Below are 21,589 nucleotides of genomic sequence, written 5' to 3'. Positions count from 1 at the left end.
CCCTTAAATTTCACCAAAGCTTCAGATCACTCATCAGAAATACAAAAATCACGATTGAGCATCATTCATTTCTTGTGAAACCATTAGATATGTCCTTAAAAAAACAGCGATTACTTTCAAATGTCTTTATTTTAAAAGCCATCTCAAATAACTATTTACACAAAAAGCAGGAGATACTATCACAGTCTTCTCTGAGAGACTACTCGTGACATTACTTCCAGAGACTTACCTGTCCTGCTGCATTTGGTGTGAGCTCCTGCTGTTTCTCCTCCCAATTTTCCGAAGAGTGAGGGAAGTTGGGGCTGAAAACCATCAGGTCATTCTTGGCGGAGACTTCCCCGACACACAGGTTCCGGCTCTGGCGCTGCGAATAGGACCAACTCCCCACCTCGCTCGAGCACACCACGGTGGCTTTCCCAGGACCACACATCACTTCCGGACCCCGGTGGCATCTCAGGCCAACGTACACGACAATCACCAGCACAAACAGCCCGGACACCGAGCAAATGGCGATCGTTAAAGACACGTTCATGTCGACCAAGGGCCCTTCGCTCCCGACCCTTTGCCTCGAGTCCCATTTCACAGCCTGCGGACTCTCCACCAGGGACAGGCTGACCGTGGCTGTCGCTGACAGCGCCGGCTCCCCATGGTCCTTCACCAGGATCACGAGTCTCTGGCTGGGGCCGTCCGCCTCCTCCAAGGCCCGCGTGGTGCTGATCTCCCCGCTGTACACACCCACCCGGAAAGGCCCCGCAGTCCCGGCCTCCTGCACTTCGTAGCGAAGCCACGCGTTGTAGCCGGAATCCGCATCCACCGCTCGGATCTTGCCCACCACGTGCCCTGCGCCGGCCGACAGCGGAACCAGCTCGGGCCCTGGCGAGCCGCGGCCGGAGCCAGGCGGGGACACTGCCGGCGCGTTGTCATTTTCATCCAGGACGAAGAGCTGCACAGTCACGTTCCCGCACAAGGAGGGGAACCCGGCGTCCCTCGCGCTCACCTGGAACTGCAGCACTTGCAGCTCCTCGTAGTCAAAGGGCTGCAGCCCATAGATGTGCCCGCTCTCCGAGTGCACCGAGATGTAGCTGGACACGGGCTGCTGCTCTCCCACACTGCGCTCCACCACCGAGTAGCTCACAAAGGCGTTTTCCCGCACGTCCGGGTCCGACGCCGACACGCTCAAGAGATGGGCCCCGGGACGGTTGTTTTCCTTCACAAACACCGTGTACACGGGCTGAGGGAAAGCAGGGGCGTTATCGTTCACATCCGCGATCGGCACCAAAATGCTGCTGCTGGCCGAGAGAGACGGGGCCCCTTCGTCTCTGGCTGTCACCAGGATCTTATATTCAGACACTCGCTCCCGATCCACGGCCTCCGCCAGCACCAGCGAGTGATAATTCTTAAAGGTGGAGACGAGCTGAAAGGGCAGGTCCGGGGGGATGGAGCAGGTGACTTTGCCGTTGTCTCCCGAGTCCCGGTCGGAGACGCTAATAAGAGCCACCACTGTCCCCGGGGGAGCGTCCTCCGGTACCGGCAGGGAAAGGGAAGTCACGGCCAGCTCAGGGACGTTGTCGTTCACGTCTAAAACATCTATCAAAATTTTGCAGTGTCCAGCCAGTGGGGGATTCCCTTTATCTTTCGCCTCAACGCGAATTTCATATACATTGTACACTTCAAAATCAATTTCTCCTTTTACTCTGATCTCACCAGTATTTGAATTTATACTGAACAAGTCTCTTCCATCAGGGGGAAGATGACTAATGAAATAATAGGAAATATCCTTATTCGTTCCCTCATCCAAATCTGTGGCGTTGAGGGTCATCACTAATACACCATTAGCTGTATTTTCCAATAATTTTATTTCGTAGACTGGCTTATTAAATTCAGGCGCATTATCATTGGCATCCAGGACAGTGATGAGGAGTTGAACTGAGCCAGTGTGCTCCGGTTTGCCCCCATCAGTGGCGGTGAGTAATAAATTATGCACAGAGGTTTCCTCTCTATCCAGTGGTTTCTTTAAAACCATATCTGCAGATGTGGTTTGATCATTTTTCGTTTGCAAGTCTAGAGTGAAATGTTCATTTGGGCTGAGTGTATAAATCAGCAAAGAGTTTGTACCAATATCTGCGTCAGACGCGCCCTCTAGTGGGAATCGAGAGCCCGGCAATCTCGATTCTGCAATAAATATATTTAAGCCATTCACAGGGAAAACAGGAGCATTGTCATTTATATCCTGTATCTCCACTTCCACGTGAAATATCCTCAGGGGTTTGTCCACTATCACCTCCAGGTCAATGGCGCACAGGGGGCTTTGGCCGCACACCTCTTCCCTGTCTACTGGCGACTTAACAAACAAAACGCCGCTCTGCAAATTTACCTCAAAATAGTCTCCCCTGCCTTTGGAGACCATCCGGAACATTCGAGACACCAGCTCCGACACCTCCAGCCCCAGGTCCTGGGCCAGGCGGGCCACAAAGGCGCCTTGTTTGGATTCCTCCGGCAGGGAATAACGGACCTGGCCGCTGCCCACCTCCCAGGCCGTGTGTAGCAGAAGCAGCCGCAGCAGCTGCCCGGTTACCAGGGAGTCTTGCCGGAGAAGAGCCATCGCGGGCGCAGAATGTTTCCGATTCAAATCTGATTAGCTAAGAACTAGCCGTTCTATATAATATTTTTGAGCGACCCTGGAGGACGGTCACAATGCATTCCGTCCCCTCTTGTCGCATCCAGTATGATCCGTTATTCTGAGACTGGGGCAGCCAATGTTTTCTTCCTCCCAGGGCGGAGCTATGTTTCTATTTTCCTGGGATAACGCGGTCTTTTAGTAGACAGCGCCACAATGTGGTAAATGTGAGTCACAGCAACAAATTATTTTTTTCGTATTTATATTTAATGCATCTTTGAGAATAAATATTTTCATGTTATTTATACTTAATCTGATTTCTGATCATTCTCATATTATGTGTGTGCATAGAAAAATCTGAGTGAATGATGTTGTAATAACCGGGGATAGACTAAAGGAACTTTCTTTCCCCCAATAAAAGAAATATTGAAATATTTAACCGTAAAGCAGATATAAATGTAAAACGATAATATCTATTTTATATTTTCCTCGCTCTCCAGTACTCAGAGTGTCCACATTTTATTGATGGAAATGGGAAATGCCACAAGCATCTCATTTAACTTTTTAAAAATTACTTTGCTAATGATTCTGGCCTTTTCTTTACAAAGAGATTTGAGCTCTGACGTTTGAAAACAGGAGTTCTGTTCTCTACATTTTGTTTCGTTTTTGAAACCCTCCCTGATTTGCTCTATCCGACCTCATGGGTACTCTGAAACTCTCGGCTTCTCTCCTCCCCACTCCTTCATTCAAACCTTAATGAAACACCATTGACGTTAATAAGATTCTTTCACTAATTTTAATAAGCTTTGGTTCATTCCCGATTTCCTCACATTCCGTCCGCAATCTTACCTCCCCAGCTCTATCCTCTAGGAAGTCTTTGTATATGTCTGTCCCAGTGACTCTCCATCTCTAAAATCTCATCTATAACATTTTTCTCTTTACTTTTTAATTTATCTTTCTTTTTTCTATTATTTATTATTTAACTCCGTAGTGGTATAATTTACCGTAACCCTGTAAAATGCTTTGGGGCACACGAAGATAAATGCAGTGGAAAATAAAATGTTCTTTTATTGTTTCCTGGGTTACTGTTTATCATTTATTGAGCGAGTGTCCAGCATTTGTCATTTAGTAGAAGGAACAAGAATTTTAATTGAGAGTTAAATTTGTTACCAACAGCTAAACTGTGAAACAACTAAGATTTCCGCTTTAAAAAGATCAATTTGTATTTCCTACTAATAACAATTAACTTTTAAATAGAAGTTCAGCTGGTACCAACAACAGATCAGTTTAATCAAAGAAGATTAAATATATTTATTTATATTTTATACTATGCCCAACGCCATGGTATCTAAGCGCCTTACAAAACTGATATATGTGAGTGGATTACAGGCAGCCCTGATATTTTGTTTCTCTTCCTTGTCCAGGGATATAAAGGATCAAATGCACTTTTCTCTTCTTTTCTTTGTATTCTTGTCGTTCCTTGTATTTCTATTCTCTTTCTAAGAGAAGACAGAATAGTAGCGTTGAGTTGTTTCGCTTTTGTGTTTGTGCATGCACTTGCAAGTGCAAGTGTGTGCGTTGGTATGAATCAGCGAGTATGTGATGGGAAGGTTATATCAAAGAGTTGGGTCTTGTATTTTGTCCTGAATATGATCAGGGCCCTTGCAATCCTCAGCTCTTCAGGAAGGGAGTTCCCTGCTCATGAGCCAGCAAAGGTTCTGTTTCCCATTCTCACTGTTCTTACTCTTTACATCAGGCATTTCATCATCCTAGAGGATCGCAGCCATCTCGGGAGGTTATGGTCACAGAGGGAGAAGCGACCTTTCAGATCCCAGCTCACTGAGAGCTTTGAAGAACAAAATCAGAAGCCTAGTTATTCTGTCAGTTGCACAAGCGTATCTCCTATGGAAGCGCAGTAAAGGGGAACTCCATCCACCCACCCGACTAGATGATCGCGCCACAGGACTTAAAAACTTGATCTAATAATGTCCAGTGCGCTGCCAATGCAGAGCTACGATCCAACTGGCGGTTGTTTTTCATCAGCCGGGCTGATATATTTTGCCTCATAATGAAGAGGACGAGCAGCAGTAGAAGCTGCGCTGGTAGTAATGATTAGCAAGAGGATGGCACTGGTGCGAGCGGTGGAGTGCAATACATGCGCATAGCGCTTTGCAGGCAATTTAAATGCACCGGCGATGTGCCAAGGAGTTTACAGTCCATTTCAGAAAGTAAGTATGAAACACAGGAAATAGTTATAATATCAGGTTTAGCGGGCACAATATCATGGTGGAGATGAGTAATGGGAGGTTTTATCAAATGAAAGGATTCAGGCAGCATTTGCAGGGCCAGTTAGGCAGAATTGTAGGATAAGAGTCTTGATGCCTGGATGAGAGGATGGTGTAGGGAGAAGTGTTTTAGGTTTATTAGGACCCGGGAAAGCATTCGGGAACAGAGGAGCCTGTACAGGAAGGATGGGCTCCACCTAAAGGAAAATGGAACTAGATTGCTGGCATATTAACAAAAAGGTTGCAGAGGATTTTTTAAACCCTAAGGCCTGGGGAGGAAACAACAGGTGCAGAGGAGCACATGTGGAGCTATCCTTTGGGGATAAATATATTAAAGAGGGGACTCTACATCCTAGTAAAGAGGATAGGAAAGAAGTTGGTAAAGGGAAGGTAGGAGCTAGTGAGGAACAGTTAAATGTAAGACCGTCTTATTTAAATGTAACATATGAAGGCAAGCCACTGAATATTGACAAAATGTACAAGTGCTTTATATACAAATGACTGAAGTATAAATACTAAGATGGGTGGTTGTCAGGTACTCCAGTATCTGACATTATATAAGGATACTGATACAATAGCCATTGGGGAAACTTGGTGGAATGAGGATAATCAGTGGGACATGGTAATACCAGGTGCCAAATACACAGGAATAGCAGAGTAGGTTACACGCGTGGGGGAGTGGCACTATATGTGAAAAATGCATAGAGTCAAATAAAATAAAAACCTCAAATGAATCAAACTATATCATACAATCTCTATTGATAGAAATTCCATGCTTGAACAATAAGACTATCAGGAGGACTACACTACCGGCCACCTGATCAAAATGGTGACAGTCACTATGAAATGCTCGAAGAGATTGTTGGTAGTCCATCACTGACAATGATGATGATGATGATGATATTGTCACAATTTTCTCTTAAGTCCAAACCTTGATGCACAGAGTCAGACACACTGAGGGCATGGGAAGTCAAATCTCTGAGGTTTGATGATGCAGCTTTGTGGCACTTTGCACGTGCAGCCTGGAGACGATTTCGTCAATCCCACTTGAACCTGTTACATGCTGATCTTGTTAGAGACCACCAGCAAGCCTGTTCTGAGCCACCTGTTCTGAGCCATTTCCTTGAGTTCTTTGAGATTGATGCCAGCCCACTGGAGATTTCTCCTCAGGTTATCTTTGAAGCACTTATATGGACAACCTTCTTTCTTTTGCCTTGACTCAGCTCTCCATACAAGATCTGTTTTGGGAGACAGTGGTCTTCCATTCTGATGACATTTCCAGTCCACCTAAGTTCTGCTCTGAATCGTATTTCCTGAATGCTGGTTGTGTTTGCTCTCTCAAGGATCTTAATATTCGTCTCTCTGTCCTGCCAGCAAATGCTCATTATTGAGTGGATGGAGCTCATGTGAAATTGCTCAAGCTGTTTACTGTGCCATCTAGAAAGAGTCCATGTCTCAGATCCTTACAGGAGATATGTCAGAGCCACTGCACTGTAGATTTTCAATTTGGTGGAGAGACAAATGTTGTGTTGGTGAAAGACTTTTGTTTGGAGTCGGCAGAGGGCCTGGCTGGCTTTACTGATGCTGGGGGCATATCAAAGGAACCATCACTTGAGATGATGCTGCCCAAATACTTAAACTGATCCCCATTTTTCAGCTGTATGCTTTGGATGAAGATGGCTTGCACTAAGGCATTGGAATGAGATTCTGTCTGGAACAAGACCTCTGTCTTACTGAGACTGATGGTGAGGCCATATAGCTGGGATGCTTCAGAAAACCATCAATGATGACATGAAGGTCATCGTGTCTATGAGCCATCAAGGCACAGTCATCTGCAAAATGTGCCTCAACAAGAAGTCTCTCCAGCATCTTGTTCATAGCACTGAGTCATCGAAGATCAAAGAGGGAGCCATCAAGTTGGCAGCAGATTTATATCCCCTGATCCAAGTCCCTTGTGGCATGGCTGAGGACACAAACAAAGAACAAATTGAAGAGCACTGGAGTAAGTACACAGCCTTGCTTCACTCCATTCAAGATTTCAAATGCATCAGAAGAATCACCAATGGAGAGCACTTGCTCTGTCGTGTGGTTATGGAACAGATGGATGATTTGTATGGACCTTCTTGGGCAGTCCAGTTCATGTAGAATAACCTATAGACCCTCTCTGTTTACCATATCAAAAGCTTTGGTCAAGTTGATGAAAACTGCATACAGATCCATGTTCTGCTCTAAACATTTTTCCTAGATCTGCCTTATAACAAAAATCATGTCCAAAGTACTACAACCTGGTCTGAAACTGCACTTCTGGAAAATTCTCCTCAGATATGTTAGCAATGAATCTGTGCAGTAGAATACAAGCTAGTACTTTCGCTGCTGTACAGAGGAGAGAAATGCTTCTCTCGTTTCTGCAGTCAGCTTTCCTGCCTTTGTTTTTGAATGGTGACACAAAAATAGCCATAGGCACTGACTTCCTCAGTTCCTGGAGGGTGCTTGACCCCTGCTCTGCCACAGACTCTGCCACAACTCCACCCCTTCCTCCAAACCCTCCTCGCCTCTTCCCACCCCCAGTCCACCCCTGCCCCCAAGCCTTGACCCCTGCCCCACCTCTTCCTGCCCCCACCCTGCCCCCATCTTGCCTCTTCCCACCTCCTCCCCCCACCTATTCCTGCCCCACGTCCTCCCCCACCCCACAATGCCTCCTGAACTGTCACTGAACAGCTAATTGCTGGCAGGTGGGAGGAGCCGATAGGCAGGGCCACCAGCGGGTGGGAGGCAATCGGCGGCAGGGGGAGGTGCTGATATGTGGTGCTGCCAGAGGGTGCTGAGCACCCACTATTTTTTTTCCATGGGTGCTCCAGACTCAGAGCACCCATGGAGTCAGCACCTATATTAATAGCATCTTTGAAGTCTTGTTGCATGTCTTCTTCTTCCCAAATGCTACCCAAGATGTTGTGAAACACCTCAATAGCCTTTGGACCTGCTACTTTGTACAGTTCTGCTAGAATACCATCCTTACCAGGCAAATTGGATGAAACTATAGTAAAGAACAAAGTTATCAGACACATAGCTGAACAGTGTACTGGGATTTTCAGAAAGTCTTTGACAAGGTGCCTCACCAAAGGCTCTTAAGCAAAATAAGCAGATGTGGAATAAGAGGGAAGGCCCTCTCATGGATCAGTAGCTAGTTAAAAGATAGGAAACAAAGGATAGGAATAAATGGTCAGTTTTCACAATAAAGAGAGGTAAATAGCAGGGGTGGGGGGAGTATCTTTACCAGGACCTCTGATGTTCACCATATTCATAATTGATTTTTAAAAGGAGCTGAACACTGAGGTGGAAAAATTGGCATGTTGTAAAATTACTCAAGATAGGTAAGTCCAAAGCTGATTGCAAAGGGTTCTCATTAAACTGGGTGACTGGGTAACAAAATGGCAGATGAAATTCAGTGTTGATAAATGCAAAGTAATGCACATTGGGAAAAATAGTCCCAACTATACATACACTAGATTAACTGTTACCACTCAAGAAAGAGATCTTGGAGTTATTGAGGATAGCTCTCTGAAAACATCCACTCAATATGCAGCAGCAGTCAAAAAGATCTAACAGAATGTTAGGAACCATTAGGAAAGGGATAGAGAATAAGACAATAATAGATAATAAGACAGTAAATATCATAATACCTCTTCACATAACACAAGAAGTAGGGGTCACCTGATGAAATTAACAGGCAGAAAATTTGAAACAAACGAAAGGAAATACCTCACACAATGCATAATCAATCTGTGGAACTCATTGCCATAGGATGTTAATATAATGCTTTTTGCACTGACTCAAGAGTGTGATTACCAACCTCAGGGCAGACTGCTAGGAAGCAGGGCGCAAACCCCAAATTGGTTGTGAATTCTATACTTAGATTTCACCAATCAATTATTCAATGTGAACTCCTCAGGCACCGTAACAGCCTTAACATGGAATCACAGATAGTCCTTTGGGAACTCCAATCTATCTCACGACCCTGGTAAGCACACATTTTTTAATAGATGGTCCCTGACACCAACAATCACAAAAATATTCAGGTTACTCCCAGTCCTAAAGGACCAGTCAAACAGCAAGTCAATTTCACCTCAGATCTCACACTGAAGGCAACACTTGTAGCCAATCCTATAATAAACTATATAAAGATTTATTAAATAGGAAAGGGAAACTAGAGAATTACTTACAAGGTTAAAGCAGGAAAATATAATTACACAAATGGGTTACAATCTTAAATTTCAAAAGCTAATAGCAGCATCTATAATAAGCAAGTTCTACTTGTGCTTTAGGGCTAACCCAGGCTAAGCAACTGGGGATCTGTTGCTTATATCTAGAAAACTTGCTTCCCAGAGTCCAAGCAGAATACTGATACCTAGTTCTTTTTGTTTGGGGTTTTACCCCCTCCTGTCATGCATTCTGAGCTGAAAATTCAGCTGATGGGAGGACTCCACCTTCATGATTCAGCTTCATGGTGGGAGGGGGAAGCAGAACAACAAAGTATTTTGTCCTCTTTAACATCCCACAATAGACCATCTAGTGTCAATGAACCTTTCCTGTTGGGAAAGACATAACTCTTTCTGTTGCAGATCACACCAATTAGTGTCTCTCTCTTATGTCCCATAACTCCTATTTTTACACTACTAACACAGAGGTGAGCCAGACTGATTCCAGCTATGTATTTGTCAATGTCCAGCTGAGACTTTGGGACCTTGGCATAAGCTGTCACCTGGTATACTAGCATCACAATTGTGAAGGACAAAAGTATAACTGGTTCAAAAAAGAATTATTTAAATTCATGGAAGATAGGGTCATCAATAACTATTATCCAAGATGGTCAGGGATGAAACCCCATGTTCTGAGTGTACCTAAACCTCCAACTGCCAGAAGCTGGGGCAGGATGGCATGACAGGGGATGGATCACTCAAAATTGCCCAGTTCTATTCATTCCCTCTGAATCATCTGACACTGGCCACTGTCAGAAGACAGAATACTGGGCTAGAATGACAATTAATCTGACCCAGTACTTTGAGACTACTGTAATCAAATATACATAAATGCCAACATTACAGTCTTATTTCACTTGCAATTCCACACCAACTTCCCATTTTGCAGCAACTAGTGAAACCAATGCAGTTAACTTCAGGCAATAATTAGGAACCAGGGCACAAGGAAGACAACTCCACACAACTTTAAGAATCTTTGTTGACTTTTTTGTTGGAAGATATATTTTAGAAGTTTGAAAAGGCCTTTCTATTTTACTTGACAGTTTCCTGATAACAGAACTGTGCATGTAACCAAGCAAGCGGGGGAGAGGAGTTTGGGGGTGGTAGGGAGAATTTTACTTAGATTATTTCACTTCACTTCAGTGGGAGGAGAGATGCACTGATCATCCCCTTTCTGAAGTTCAAAAGTATTTTTGATGGGATGGAGAGTTGCAATTTCTTTGTTAGGTCCCTCTCAAGAAATTCTTTGAGCAGCTGTCTTGATGAGAGCACAGCCAGTGACCAACATTTAAAACTGCTATCCCTCAATTTCCAGATTTATGTAATGCTTCATGCAATCTTTACCTATCAATGGCTAATGGACTGCATTTCATCATTCTTTGAGTCTCAATATCTCTGCTCAGACTCCTTCTAACATGTAAACAGGGGAGGCAGGCCCTATGTGCCTCTCCTGTTATCAGGAAAGTGTCAAAGGGTTTAACAATACTCCTGACTACTCAAACCTACAGAGGCAGTTCATAGTCAAGATTTATTGGTGACTCATGGGGATAAAATTTAGACAGTTGCTTTCCCCTTCTTATTTTTAAAGATCTTGTATAGTGTGAAGGCTTTTTGTTTAAAATAATCCCAAGGATGTAATACAGAGTAATATTAATAATAATGGGGGTGCAGTTCAGCAAGAGCAGAAGTAAAAATAAAATAGCAAAGAGAGGTGCTGAGCAAAGGATGGTGTTAACAGCGAGGTAGGGAGGAAAGTATTAAATGAGGTGACATTACACAGAAAGCAACTGGAATTAAAAGCAACAAGGATGAAAGGGAAAAGGAGGCAAAAGATACAGAGATGATACCAAGCCCATGTGATGTGGGAAACTGTGGAGCTCTCCACAGTAGGAGGTCCTATTCCGCTCTTAGCAGAGCATGGATGATCAAGAAGTGTATCTAGAAATACTTTACTTCACTTCCGGCTTGCTAGGAAACTTCCTTCCTCCTAAGCAAGGACCTGGCCACGGTGATCCATGTATATGCATATCTAAATTGGATTACTGTAATTCACTGAATCTGAAAATGAAGACAATGAACTGGCTCCAGCTGGTACAGAATGCAGCTGCCACCGTTCTCCATAGCTCAGACCATCCGGAGCACATCAAGTCATGCTCAAATCCCTCCACTGGATGCCAGTCAGTTTCCCATGCTAGTTTAAGGCTTTGAACGTAAGTTTCAAAGCAATTAATGGATCAAGCCCTGGCTATATCAAAGACTGAATTTCAATCTGTGAACCACTATGACAGCTGTGTTTCCCTGGGACAATTCAGATGACAAAACCCAAGAAAGACAAAGCACCTCACAGCTGGGGTCAAAGCATTCTCAGCTGAGGGGAATCGGACTAGAGAATAAATTTCCAGACGGGAGGAGGCAAATCCAGAATCTGACCATCTTTAGAAAACACTGTAAGACCTTCCTTTTTTAAAAAGCTTTTCCACCATAAGAATGACCTCACAGTACTGACTCTTCGTCACTTTGGACAACTAAACAAAAAAGGAGGAGAATAATAAAATTGACAAGAAAAAAGGGCTACCCTAATCAGAATTATGACCCTGAAACGGAAGAAGTGCTAGAGCCTTCATGAAGTCCACTAGGGATTTCACTATTATTACCGATTGTATGTGGAAGTTCTTCAGTACTATAGTGATAGGTGGCAGTATACCACAGTTTACAGCAGTGGTTTTCAAACTGGAGTACCGATACTCCTAGGAGTACACAAGCTCTCGTCAGGAGGTATACAAGAAAAATCCTGTAATGGACGACAATGCATTTTATTTAGTACAGAGGTTTTCAAAATGTGGGGTGCACTCCCTTAAGGTGTAGAAACATCCGAGGGGCAAGCAGCTATGCCAGGTGGCTCAGGCCAGCTGCAAACCATCTCCACACCCTGACTCTCCTCAGCGGGCAGCAGCTGAGCCCCCTACCTTTGACTTACAGTTTTTGGTTGCACCCCACACACACACACACTCAGACAGGCTGTGTGGCCCCCTGAGGTGAGTCGGGGTGACGGTGGCATTCCCTCCCCAAGCCCTGCCAGGAGGGGCTGGTACGAGCTGCCTGGTGTCGCCACTTGCCCCTCCAAACATTCATCTGTGCTCCCCAACTTCTAGCTTCAAAACTTCTAGAAGCTGTTGCTAAATGGAAGGGAGAAATCTGGGAGCACCTGACCCAAACGTGTTGTGTCTGCCTATCTCCTAGGAGGGTATGCAGTAGACTGCATTATTTGGAAAAGGGAAGGCAGCCTAAATAGTTTGAAAAGCGCTGATTTAGTTAGTTGAGAGAGGGGCGGGGTGAACTGTGTATCTCTGCAATCGTGTGTGTATGTGTGTGTTACAATTTATACAAGGGCATAAATGACACAATAGTGAAGTAATCCATCCACACTGCAGTAAAATTGATTATTTATAGGGTGATTAAACTTTACTATTGGGGTCATTTAAATCCTTACTTTGAAGGGTTTCAGAAAATAATGTAATAAACTTATTTTAAAAATACAGGTAAAATATTTGACAAAAATGAAGAATGTGAGTAATTTTCCTTCAGTTACAATAATTTCTACCATAAGAATAAAATACCAGAGTTTGGGGGTCAGAAGACAGTGGCAAAATTAATGTGTTTCTTAATATTGCTAACGCTGAGACATAGCAATGCATCAAAAAGACAGAGCACTGCTTCATGTGTTGTAAAATCGTAGGACAAAACTTGTACGTTTATTGATACTTGTTAATAAAAAAAATTTCCACTATGTAAAATATAGGCACTAATAATAGCAATAATATAAATACCGAACAATATAAACAAACTCACCCTAATGTGAATCTGCAAGGACTTTTGTATTTCTCTAATTAACATTCAGGACAAGATTTTCTTTAGTATAAATATGACATAAACAGAAATAGTGGCATAAACATCCAAATACTTTTCTTACAATTAATTCTCATTATTAAAGCCCACATTCCTGTCTATGACTACCAAAGTACCTACACATAAGTAGAATTATAGAAGTTATTGATAACAGTTAATTCTCTCTCAAAAAAACCTTTCTCCAGCTACTACTATCGCAGTTGCTATAAGGAACATCCAATTTTTTTAAAAGTTGCTTCTTCATTCGTTTCACAGACAACATGCCTAAGAACACATAAAGACCTACAACATACAAATATTTCCAAATAAGGATTCAGTCATCTGACTCACCACCGCAGAAGACTTCAGTGTCAGTTCCTGTTGAGGTTTCTCTATGCCCACATTCCCCGAGGAATGAGGGACGTTGGGGCTGAAAACCATCAGGTCATTCTTGGCGGTGACTTCCCTGACACACAGGTTCTGGATCTGGCGCTGCGAATAGGACCAACTCCCCACCTCGCTCGAGCACACCACGGTGGCTTTCCCAGGACCGCACATCACTTCCGGACCCGGGTGGCATCTCAGGCCAACGTACACGACAATCACCAACACAAACAGCCCGGACAACGAGCAAATGGCGATCATTAAAGACACGTTCATGTCGACCAAGGGCCTTTCGCTCCCGACCCTTTGCCTCGAGTCCCATTTCACAGCCTGCGGACTCTCCACCAGGGACAGGCTGACCGTGGCTGTCGCTGACAGCGCCGGCTCCCCATGGTCCTTCACCAGGATCACGAGTCTCTGGCTGGGGCCGTCCGCCTCCTCCAAGGCCCGCGTGGTGCTGATCTCCCCGCTGTACACACCCACCCGGAAAGGCCCAGCAGCCCCAGCCTCCTGCACTTCGTAGCGAAGCCACGCGTTGTAGCCGGAATCCGCATCCACCGCTCGGATCTTGCCCACCACGTGCCCTGCGCCGGCCGACAGCGGAACCAGCTCGGGCCCTGGCGAGCCGCGGCCGGAGCCAGGCGGGGACACTGCCGGCGCGTTGTCATTTTCATCCAGGACGAAGAGCTGCACAGTCACGTTCCCGCACAAGGAGGGGAACCCGGCGTCCCTCGCGCTCACCTGGAACTGCAGCACTTGCAGCTCCTCGTAGTCAAAGGGCTGCAGCCCATAGATGTGCCCGCTCTCCGAGTGCACCGAGATGTAGCTGGACACGGGCTGCTGCTCTCCCACACTGCGCTCCACCACCGAGTAGCTCACAAAGGCGTTTTCCCGCACGTCCGGGTCCGACGCCGACACGCTCAAGAGATGGGCCCCGGGACGGTTGTTTTCCTTCACAAACACCGTGTACACGGGCTGAGGGAAAGCAGGGGCGTTATCGTTCACATCCGCGATCGGCACCAAAATGCTGCTGCTGGCCGAGAGAGACGGGGCCCCTTCGTCTCTGGCTGTCACCAGGATCTTATATTCAGACACTCGCTCCCGATCCACGGCCTCCGCCAGCACCAGCGAGTGATAATTCTTGAAGGTGGAGACGAGCTGAAAGGGCAGGTCCGGGGGGATGGAGCAGGTGACTTTGCCGTTGTCTCCCGAGTCCCGGTCGGAGACGCTAATAAGAGCCACCACTGTCCCCAGGGGAGCGTCCTCCAGCACCGGCAGGTAAAGGGAAGTCACGGCCAGCTCAGGGACGTTGTCGTTCACGTCTAAAACTTCCACCAAAATTTTGCAGTGTCCGACCATTGGAGCGTGACCTTCATCTGTAGCTTGGACTTGAATTTCATACAATTTAGTACCTTCAAAATCCAGTTCTCCTTTGATTCTAATTTCTCCGGTATGAGAATCTATACTGAACATGTCTTTTACTTCGGGATCAGAAAGAATATTAAAATAATATGCGATATCTTTATTAATCCCCTCATCCAAATCAGTGGCGTTGAGTTTGACGACTAACTCCCCAACAGTTGTATTTTCCGTTACACTGACCTCATACACGGATTGACCAAAGACAGGCGCGTTATCATTGACATCCAGCACAGTGATCACCAGCTGAACTGTGCCTGTCAGCTCCGGTTTGCCCCTATCAGTAGCAGTGAGTAATAAATTATGAAGAGGGATTTCCTCTCTATCGAGAGCCTTCCTTAACACGAGCTCAGCAGATTTGCTTTTGTCGTTTTTCTTTTGTACATCTAGAGTGAAAAATTCATTGGAGCTGAGTTTATAGGTTAGCAGAGAGTTTGTACCAATATCTGCGTCAAACGCGCCCTCTCCTGGGAAACGCGAGCCCGGCAGTGTTGATTCTGATATAAACAGATTTAATTCATTTACAGGGAACACAGGAGCATTGTCATTTATATCCTGTATCTCCACTTCCACGTGAAATATCCTCAGGGGTTTGTCCACTATCACCTCCAGGTCAATGGCGCACAGGGGGCTTTGGCCGCACACCTCTTCCCTGTCTACTGGCGAATTAACAAACAAAACGCCGCTCTGCAAATTTACCTCAAAATAGTCTCCCCTGCCTTTGGAGACCATCCGGAACATCCGAGACACCAGCTCCGACACCTCCAGCCCCAGGTCCTGGGCCAGGCGGCCCACAAAGGTGCCGTGCTTGGATTCCTCCGGCAGGGAATAACGGACCTGGCCGCTGCCCACCTCCCAGGCCGTGTGTAGCAGAACCAGCCGCAGCAGCTGCCCGGTTACTAGGGTCTCTCGCCGGAGAAGAGCCATCGCGGAAACTCTCCTTTCAAAATTCGCCAGTTAAGACGTGGCTAATACAAAAAAAGTTAAAATATATTTTAGCCTTATCTTTGCAAATTGCTCAGTCTAGTGCCTCTGTGCCCGGTTTGATCCGCCCTTTGATATTGACGTGATTCATAGTACAAACCTGGGAGGGGCTTCCGTTTTCCTTTCTCACCGAAGTCCTTTTTTTGGTCTACAGCGACACCATGTGACTAAATGTAGAAATGCAACATAATTGTTATGAAGAAAAGGAGTACTTGTGGCACCTTAGAGACTAACCAATTTATTTGAGCATGAGCTTTCGTGAGCTACAGCTCACTTCATCGGATGCATACCGTGGAAACTGCAGTAGACATTATATACACAGAGAGACCATGAAACAATACCCCCTCCCACCCCACTGTCCTGCTGTGTATATATGTCTACTGCAGTTTCCACGGTATGCATCCGATGAAGTGAGCTGTAGCTCAGGAAAGCTCATGCTCAAATAAATTGGTTAGTTTCTAAGGTGCCACAAGTACTCCTTTTCTTTTTGCAAAGACAGACTAACACGGCTGTTACTCTGAAACCTGTCATTGTTATGATTATTTTTATGTCATATGCTTGTGTTTTGTCTTCTTATTGTTCTTATTCTTGTCCCTTTTTCAGAATTTTTTTACAACTCATTTTTAAATTTTATAGAAATATGTGTATTTTAATTTGTGATAACTTAGGGTATACTGAAGTACATTGTTTTCATTATATATTCAGTGGTAACATTAGCAGCGCCTGTGTGCCGATAACACCCCTTTTCATTGTACGAGACTTTATCATGTCCAGTGTTTATTTTCTGTTGTGATGATTTCAGAACATGAGCCCCTTAAAAACTGCGATCTTCAAAACAACTGGAGGGTTTATTAAATACATCACTTGGTTTACCAGCTTATAACCTGTCTTTCTTTCTGTTATTATTTTATCTTTCTTTTCATGTATATACGCTGCACATTTACATTCTACCATATAGATACCGAACTCCTATTCCCTGTCTTGAAGATCTTAGACTCTAAGTACGCAGTCCTGTATCTTTAATTCTTAGGAGCTGATTCGTACCTACTGAGCTTCAGTGGCGTTACTGGGATCAGTAAGTAATGTGAATAAGAGATTGCAAGGACGCGTTTAGAAGCTGAAACGATGAAGTGCCCTTAACTATTTAACTATTGAACGCTGTGCAATTTCCTAGTATCCATAGATCTCTATGATCACACACTGCTGAACTCTATTTTCTTGCCACTTGTCTTAACACAGGAAAATGCCCCCCTAATTTCTCGTCTATAAAGAATAATAATTTTAAGTGCGGCGTTTAAGAGTAAGCAGAAGAGGCAAAAAATAATGGGTTGTAATTGAATTAGTATCTCCTAATTCTTCTTCAGTAGTCACCATTTATCCTGTATTTTTATTATTTAAATACATGAGGGAATCATGAGAAGTCTTATGTCTGACTGGCATCAATACCCGGTGCACAACATTTGAGGAAATTCGTTTTTCAGAACTTCTTAGGTTTTTCCAATACATGCTTGATATTTTAAAAATATTTTCCTGCATCTAAATAGTTTATTAATTATAATTTTTGTTCCTCCTGCTGCTACTGCTGATGAGGAGGAGGAGGAGGAGGAGGAGGAGGAGAAGAAGAAGAAGAAGAAGAAGAAGAAGAAGAAGAAGAAGAAGAAGAAGAAGAAGAAGAAGAAGAAGAAGAATTTTCATTCTTTTAGCAACACTCATTCTCTAGGATCCAAAATGTCTTTCAGATTCTACATAAGGGTCACTCACCTGCTGGGCTGGGATGTAGCAATATGTAAATTTTTCACGTCAACCAGTTTGCATTATCAATACACACAACCGCTTTTAGAAAAACAAGTGCACAACACTATATCTAATTATAAATGCCATGGAGAATGGATGGTCAGAATGTAATTTCCCAAGCTGGAGCGAAATTCTTCTATCAATTTATACCAGTACATCTCTGAAGAAATCCATGGAAGATAAAGATCTCCCCTCTGAGACCATTCGATGTAGATGCATTCATATAAATAAAGCACAATAATGCAAAACACAGTATAGGTTCTCGTGTACAATCAATTATTTTTACATCTTGTATTTAAGATATTAATTTGCATAGACTCCGACTTCATATCTGACTCTTCAGGTGAAAATTAATCGGTGCCAAGGCCCTTCTCCACCTCTTCAGCTAAGCAATATCGTCTGTCTCTTCCACAGCTTGAATATTTAGAAATTGTCTTCCACTTCGGCATATACCTGATCGGGGTATAAACAACATCTCTGTGTCCCCTTTCCCCAAATCTTCGATTAAATAATGTCTTTGCATAGTTTACCTAAAATTGTCATGTCATGTAGGTAAACACCTACTTCAGTTATCTTGAAAAGCAACCGGTGCACTAGCATCTTCAAGAACTACGATATGAAACGACACAGAGCTTCAAGTTGTTAGTACGGCACATCGCACAGATTTAGATGAGGGTTTCTTCCCCACTTTTAGAAAGTCTTCTAGCCAAGAGCACTGGATGGGACATGGGAGTCCCTAGTGTCAGACAACTGTAATCATTCAGTTTAATTTTCTAAAAAGGGAAGAAAGATTAGTAGACTCTAACCCACTAGAACATCAACAAGTCTCAGGTGTCTCCTAGGCGTCTTCTTCATATCATTCATTTTGGAAAGCAACATCTTGTCCCTTACCGGGCCAGTAACAGTATAAGCACAGTGTGAGGCTGTAGATTCTGGAAGCTTTCTTCTTCACAGTGCTTCGAAATCACTCCACACATCTCTCATCTGTAGCTTCGACTTTGCCCTTTATTTAACTAGATGTCTGCAAATTAGCTAACTGTGAATAAGAGACAGATTTAGAAGCAGAGCAGAGCTCTTCATACGCTATTGCTCGGCTGCTCACACGCACATGGAGGGAGAGAGGCCACCAACTTCCCGGTCTATGTTTCTAGGACAGAAAAAAACGTCTGCCTAGCCACGGGTTCTTGTTTTTCCAGACATGACACATCTCAGATACGTTCAAAGAAATTCCAGAAGAGGGGGGCAAAAGGAATGCTCAAAAACAAAATCAAATACTGAAAATGAAGATCAGTGGTGCTCGTATGTGCTCTGCTCCCCACATAAGGTTATTACCCCTCTTAAATTATGTTAATCAGATTAATCATTTGGAATAATTAAGTAAAATGTGAAATCAGTCAGTAAAAGGGAAGAATATAGGATTATTTAGAAAGTATGAGATTGTTTAATGCCTAATCCTTATAAAACAATTTATGATAATTTACTTTGCATTTATCAGCATTGAATTTCATCTGCCGTTTTGTTGCCCAGTCACCCAGTTTTGGGAGATCCCTTTTAGCTCTTCACAATCTGCTCTGGACTTCACTATCTTGAGTAATTTTGTATTTTCCGCAAACTTTGCCACCTCACTGTTTACCCCTTTTTTCCAGATAATTTATGAATATGTTGAAAATAACTGATATGGATCCCTGGGAAACATCTCTCTCCATTCTGGAAACTGACTATTTATTCCTACCCCTTATTTCCCTTCTTTTAACCAGCAACTGATCTATGAGAGGACCTTTCCTCTTATCCCATGACTGCTTATTTTGCTTAACAGCCTTTGGTGAGGGACCTTAGAATCATAGAATATCAGGGTTGGAAGTGTCCTCAGAGGTCATCTAGTCCAACCCCCTGCTCAAAATAGGGCCCATCCCCAATTTTTGCCCCATCCCTAAATGGCCCCCTCAAGGAGTGAACTCACAACCCTGGGTTTAGCAGGCCAATGCTCAAACCACTGAGCTATCCCTCCCCCCTTGTCAAAGGCTTTCTCTAAGTCCAAGTACACTGTATCTACTAACCACCTCAGAGAATTTTAGTAGGGTGAGGTATGATTTCCCTTTACAAAAGCCATGTTGACTCTTCCCCAATATATAATGTTAATCTACCTGATAATACTGATCTTTATGACAATTTCAACCAATTTTCCTGGACTGAAGCCAGGCTTACCAGCCTGTAATTTCCAGGATCACCTCTGGAACCTTTCTAAATAATTGGTGTCACCTTAGCTATCCTCCAATCATCTGGCACAGAAGCTTATTTAAGTGATAGGTTACTTACCATACTTAGAAGTTCTGCAATTTCATATCTGAGTTTCTTCAGAACTTTTGGGCAAATAATGAACCATCTGGCCCTGGTGACTTATTACTGTTTAATGTATCAATTTGTTCCAAAACCTCCTCTATAGACAGCTCAATCTGGGACAGTTCCTCAGATATGTCATGTAAAGAGAGTGGCTCAGTGTGGGAATCTCCCTCACAGGCTCTGCAGAGAAAACCAATACAAAGAATTCATTTAGCTTCTCTGCAATGGCCTCCTCTTTGTTGAGTGCTCCTTTAGCACCTCGATTGCCCAGTGACCCCACTGGTTGCTTGGTAGCTTCCTACTTCTGATGTATTTAGAAATAATTTTGCTTTTGGTTTTTATGTCTTTTCCTAGTTGCTTTTCAAATTCTTTTTTTCCCCCACCTGATTATGCTTTAACACTTGACTTGCAGAGTGTATGCTCTTTTCCATTTTCTGTAGTAGGATTTAACTTCCAATTTTTACAGGATAGCTTTTTGTCTCTAAATGGACTCTTTTACTCTGTTGTTTAGCCATAGTGGCATTTTTTGGTCCTCCTACTATGGTTTTTAATTTGGAGTATTCATTTAATCTGAGCCTCTACTATGGTGTTTTTTAAAAGTTTCCATGGAGGTTCTGGGTATTTCACTCTTGTGGCTGTTCCTTTTAATTTCTGTTTAACTAGCCTCCTTATTTTTGTTTAGTTCCCCATTTTGAAGTTAAATGCTAATGTGGTGGGTTTCTTTGGTATTTCCCCCCTTACACAAGGATGTTAAAATTAATTTTATTATGGTGGGTATTATCCAGTGGTTCAGCTATATGCATCTGTGGGACCATCTCCTGTGCTTCACTTAGGACTGTCAAGAATTCTCTCTCCCCTTGTGGGTTCCAGGACTAGCGGCTTAAAGAAGCACTTATTAATGGTATCTAGAAACTTTATCTCCGCATCCTGGCTTGCGGTGACAGGTACCCAGTCAATATGGAGATAGTTGAAATACCCCCTTATTACTGAGTTTTCTATTTTTATAGCCTCTCTAATCTCCCTGAGCATTTCACAGTCATTGTTACCCTCCTGGTCAGGTGGTTGATAGTGTATTCCTACTACTATATTCTTCTCATTTAAGCATGGGATTTCTAGCCATAGAGATTCTATTGACCAGTTTGATTTGTTTAAGATACTCACTATATTTGACTCTGTGCTTTCTTTCACATATACTGCCCCTCCCCCACAAGCATGACCTACTCTGTCATTACAATATATTTTGCATCCAAGTACTACTGTTTACAATGATTGTCATCAATCCACCTAATTTCTGTGATTTCTATTATACTAATATTCTCATTTAATACCAAGTTCAAGGTATCAGATTCACCCATCTTACTATTTAGACTTCTAGCATTTCCATACTAACACTTACAAAATTTGTCACTTTTAGTTATCTGCCTTCATGTGATGCCTCATTTTTCATTCGACTGTTTCTCTTCACTTCCTATCGGTACTATATTAACTAAATAAGAACTTTTAAAATCTCAACTTAATTTTTTCTTACTGAACTAGGGATATTTAAAATGCCCAACAGATGAGGACATGTTACAGACAATGTCTCAAATTCAGATTTAAAAAAATACCAAGTAAAGAGTCACCTT

The 21,589-nt window shown here is 43.5% G+C and overlaps 1 protein-coding gene across 6 annotated transcripts in view; it reads right to left on the bottom strand.

Annotated features, from left to right (window-relative positions):
• The window catches only part of LOC311524671 (protocadherin alpha-C2-like), a gene marked incomplete at its 5' end in the record, with an annotated part of 339,113 nt that overhangs the window by 294,157 nt on the left and 23,367 nt on the right, over positions 1-21,589 (bottom strand). The window contains one exon of one of the 6 annotated variants that reach the window (XM_084636020.1): positions 13,395-15,803. The exons of 3 other annotated variants lie outside the window; for them this stretch is intronic. In XM_084636020.1, coding sequence (XP_084492146.1) covers positions 13,395-15,773 — 2,379 coding nt within the window. Of the gene's footprint in view, positions 1-229; positions 2,698-13,394; positions 15,804-21,589 lie in introns of those variants that run through there. 2 more of the 6 variants (XM_084636014.1, XM_084636010.1) reach the window with 2 other exon arrangements.

The sequence above is a fragment of the Lepidochelys olivacea genome (genome assembly GCF_965140295.1).
Source record: "Lepidochelys olivacea isolate rLepOli2 genome assembly, chromosome: 8".
Lineage (NCBI taxonomy): Eukaryota > Metazoa > Chordata > Testudines > Cheloniidae > Lepidochelys > Lepidochelys olivacea.
Note: the sequence above shows the minus strand (reverse complement) of the source record. Positions and strands in the feature narration are given on the sequence as shown.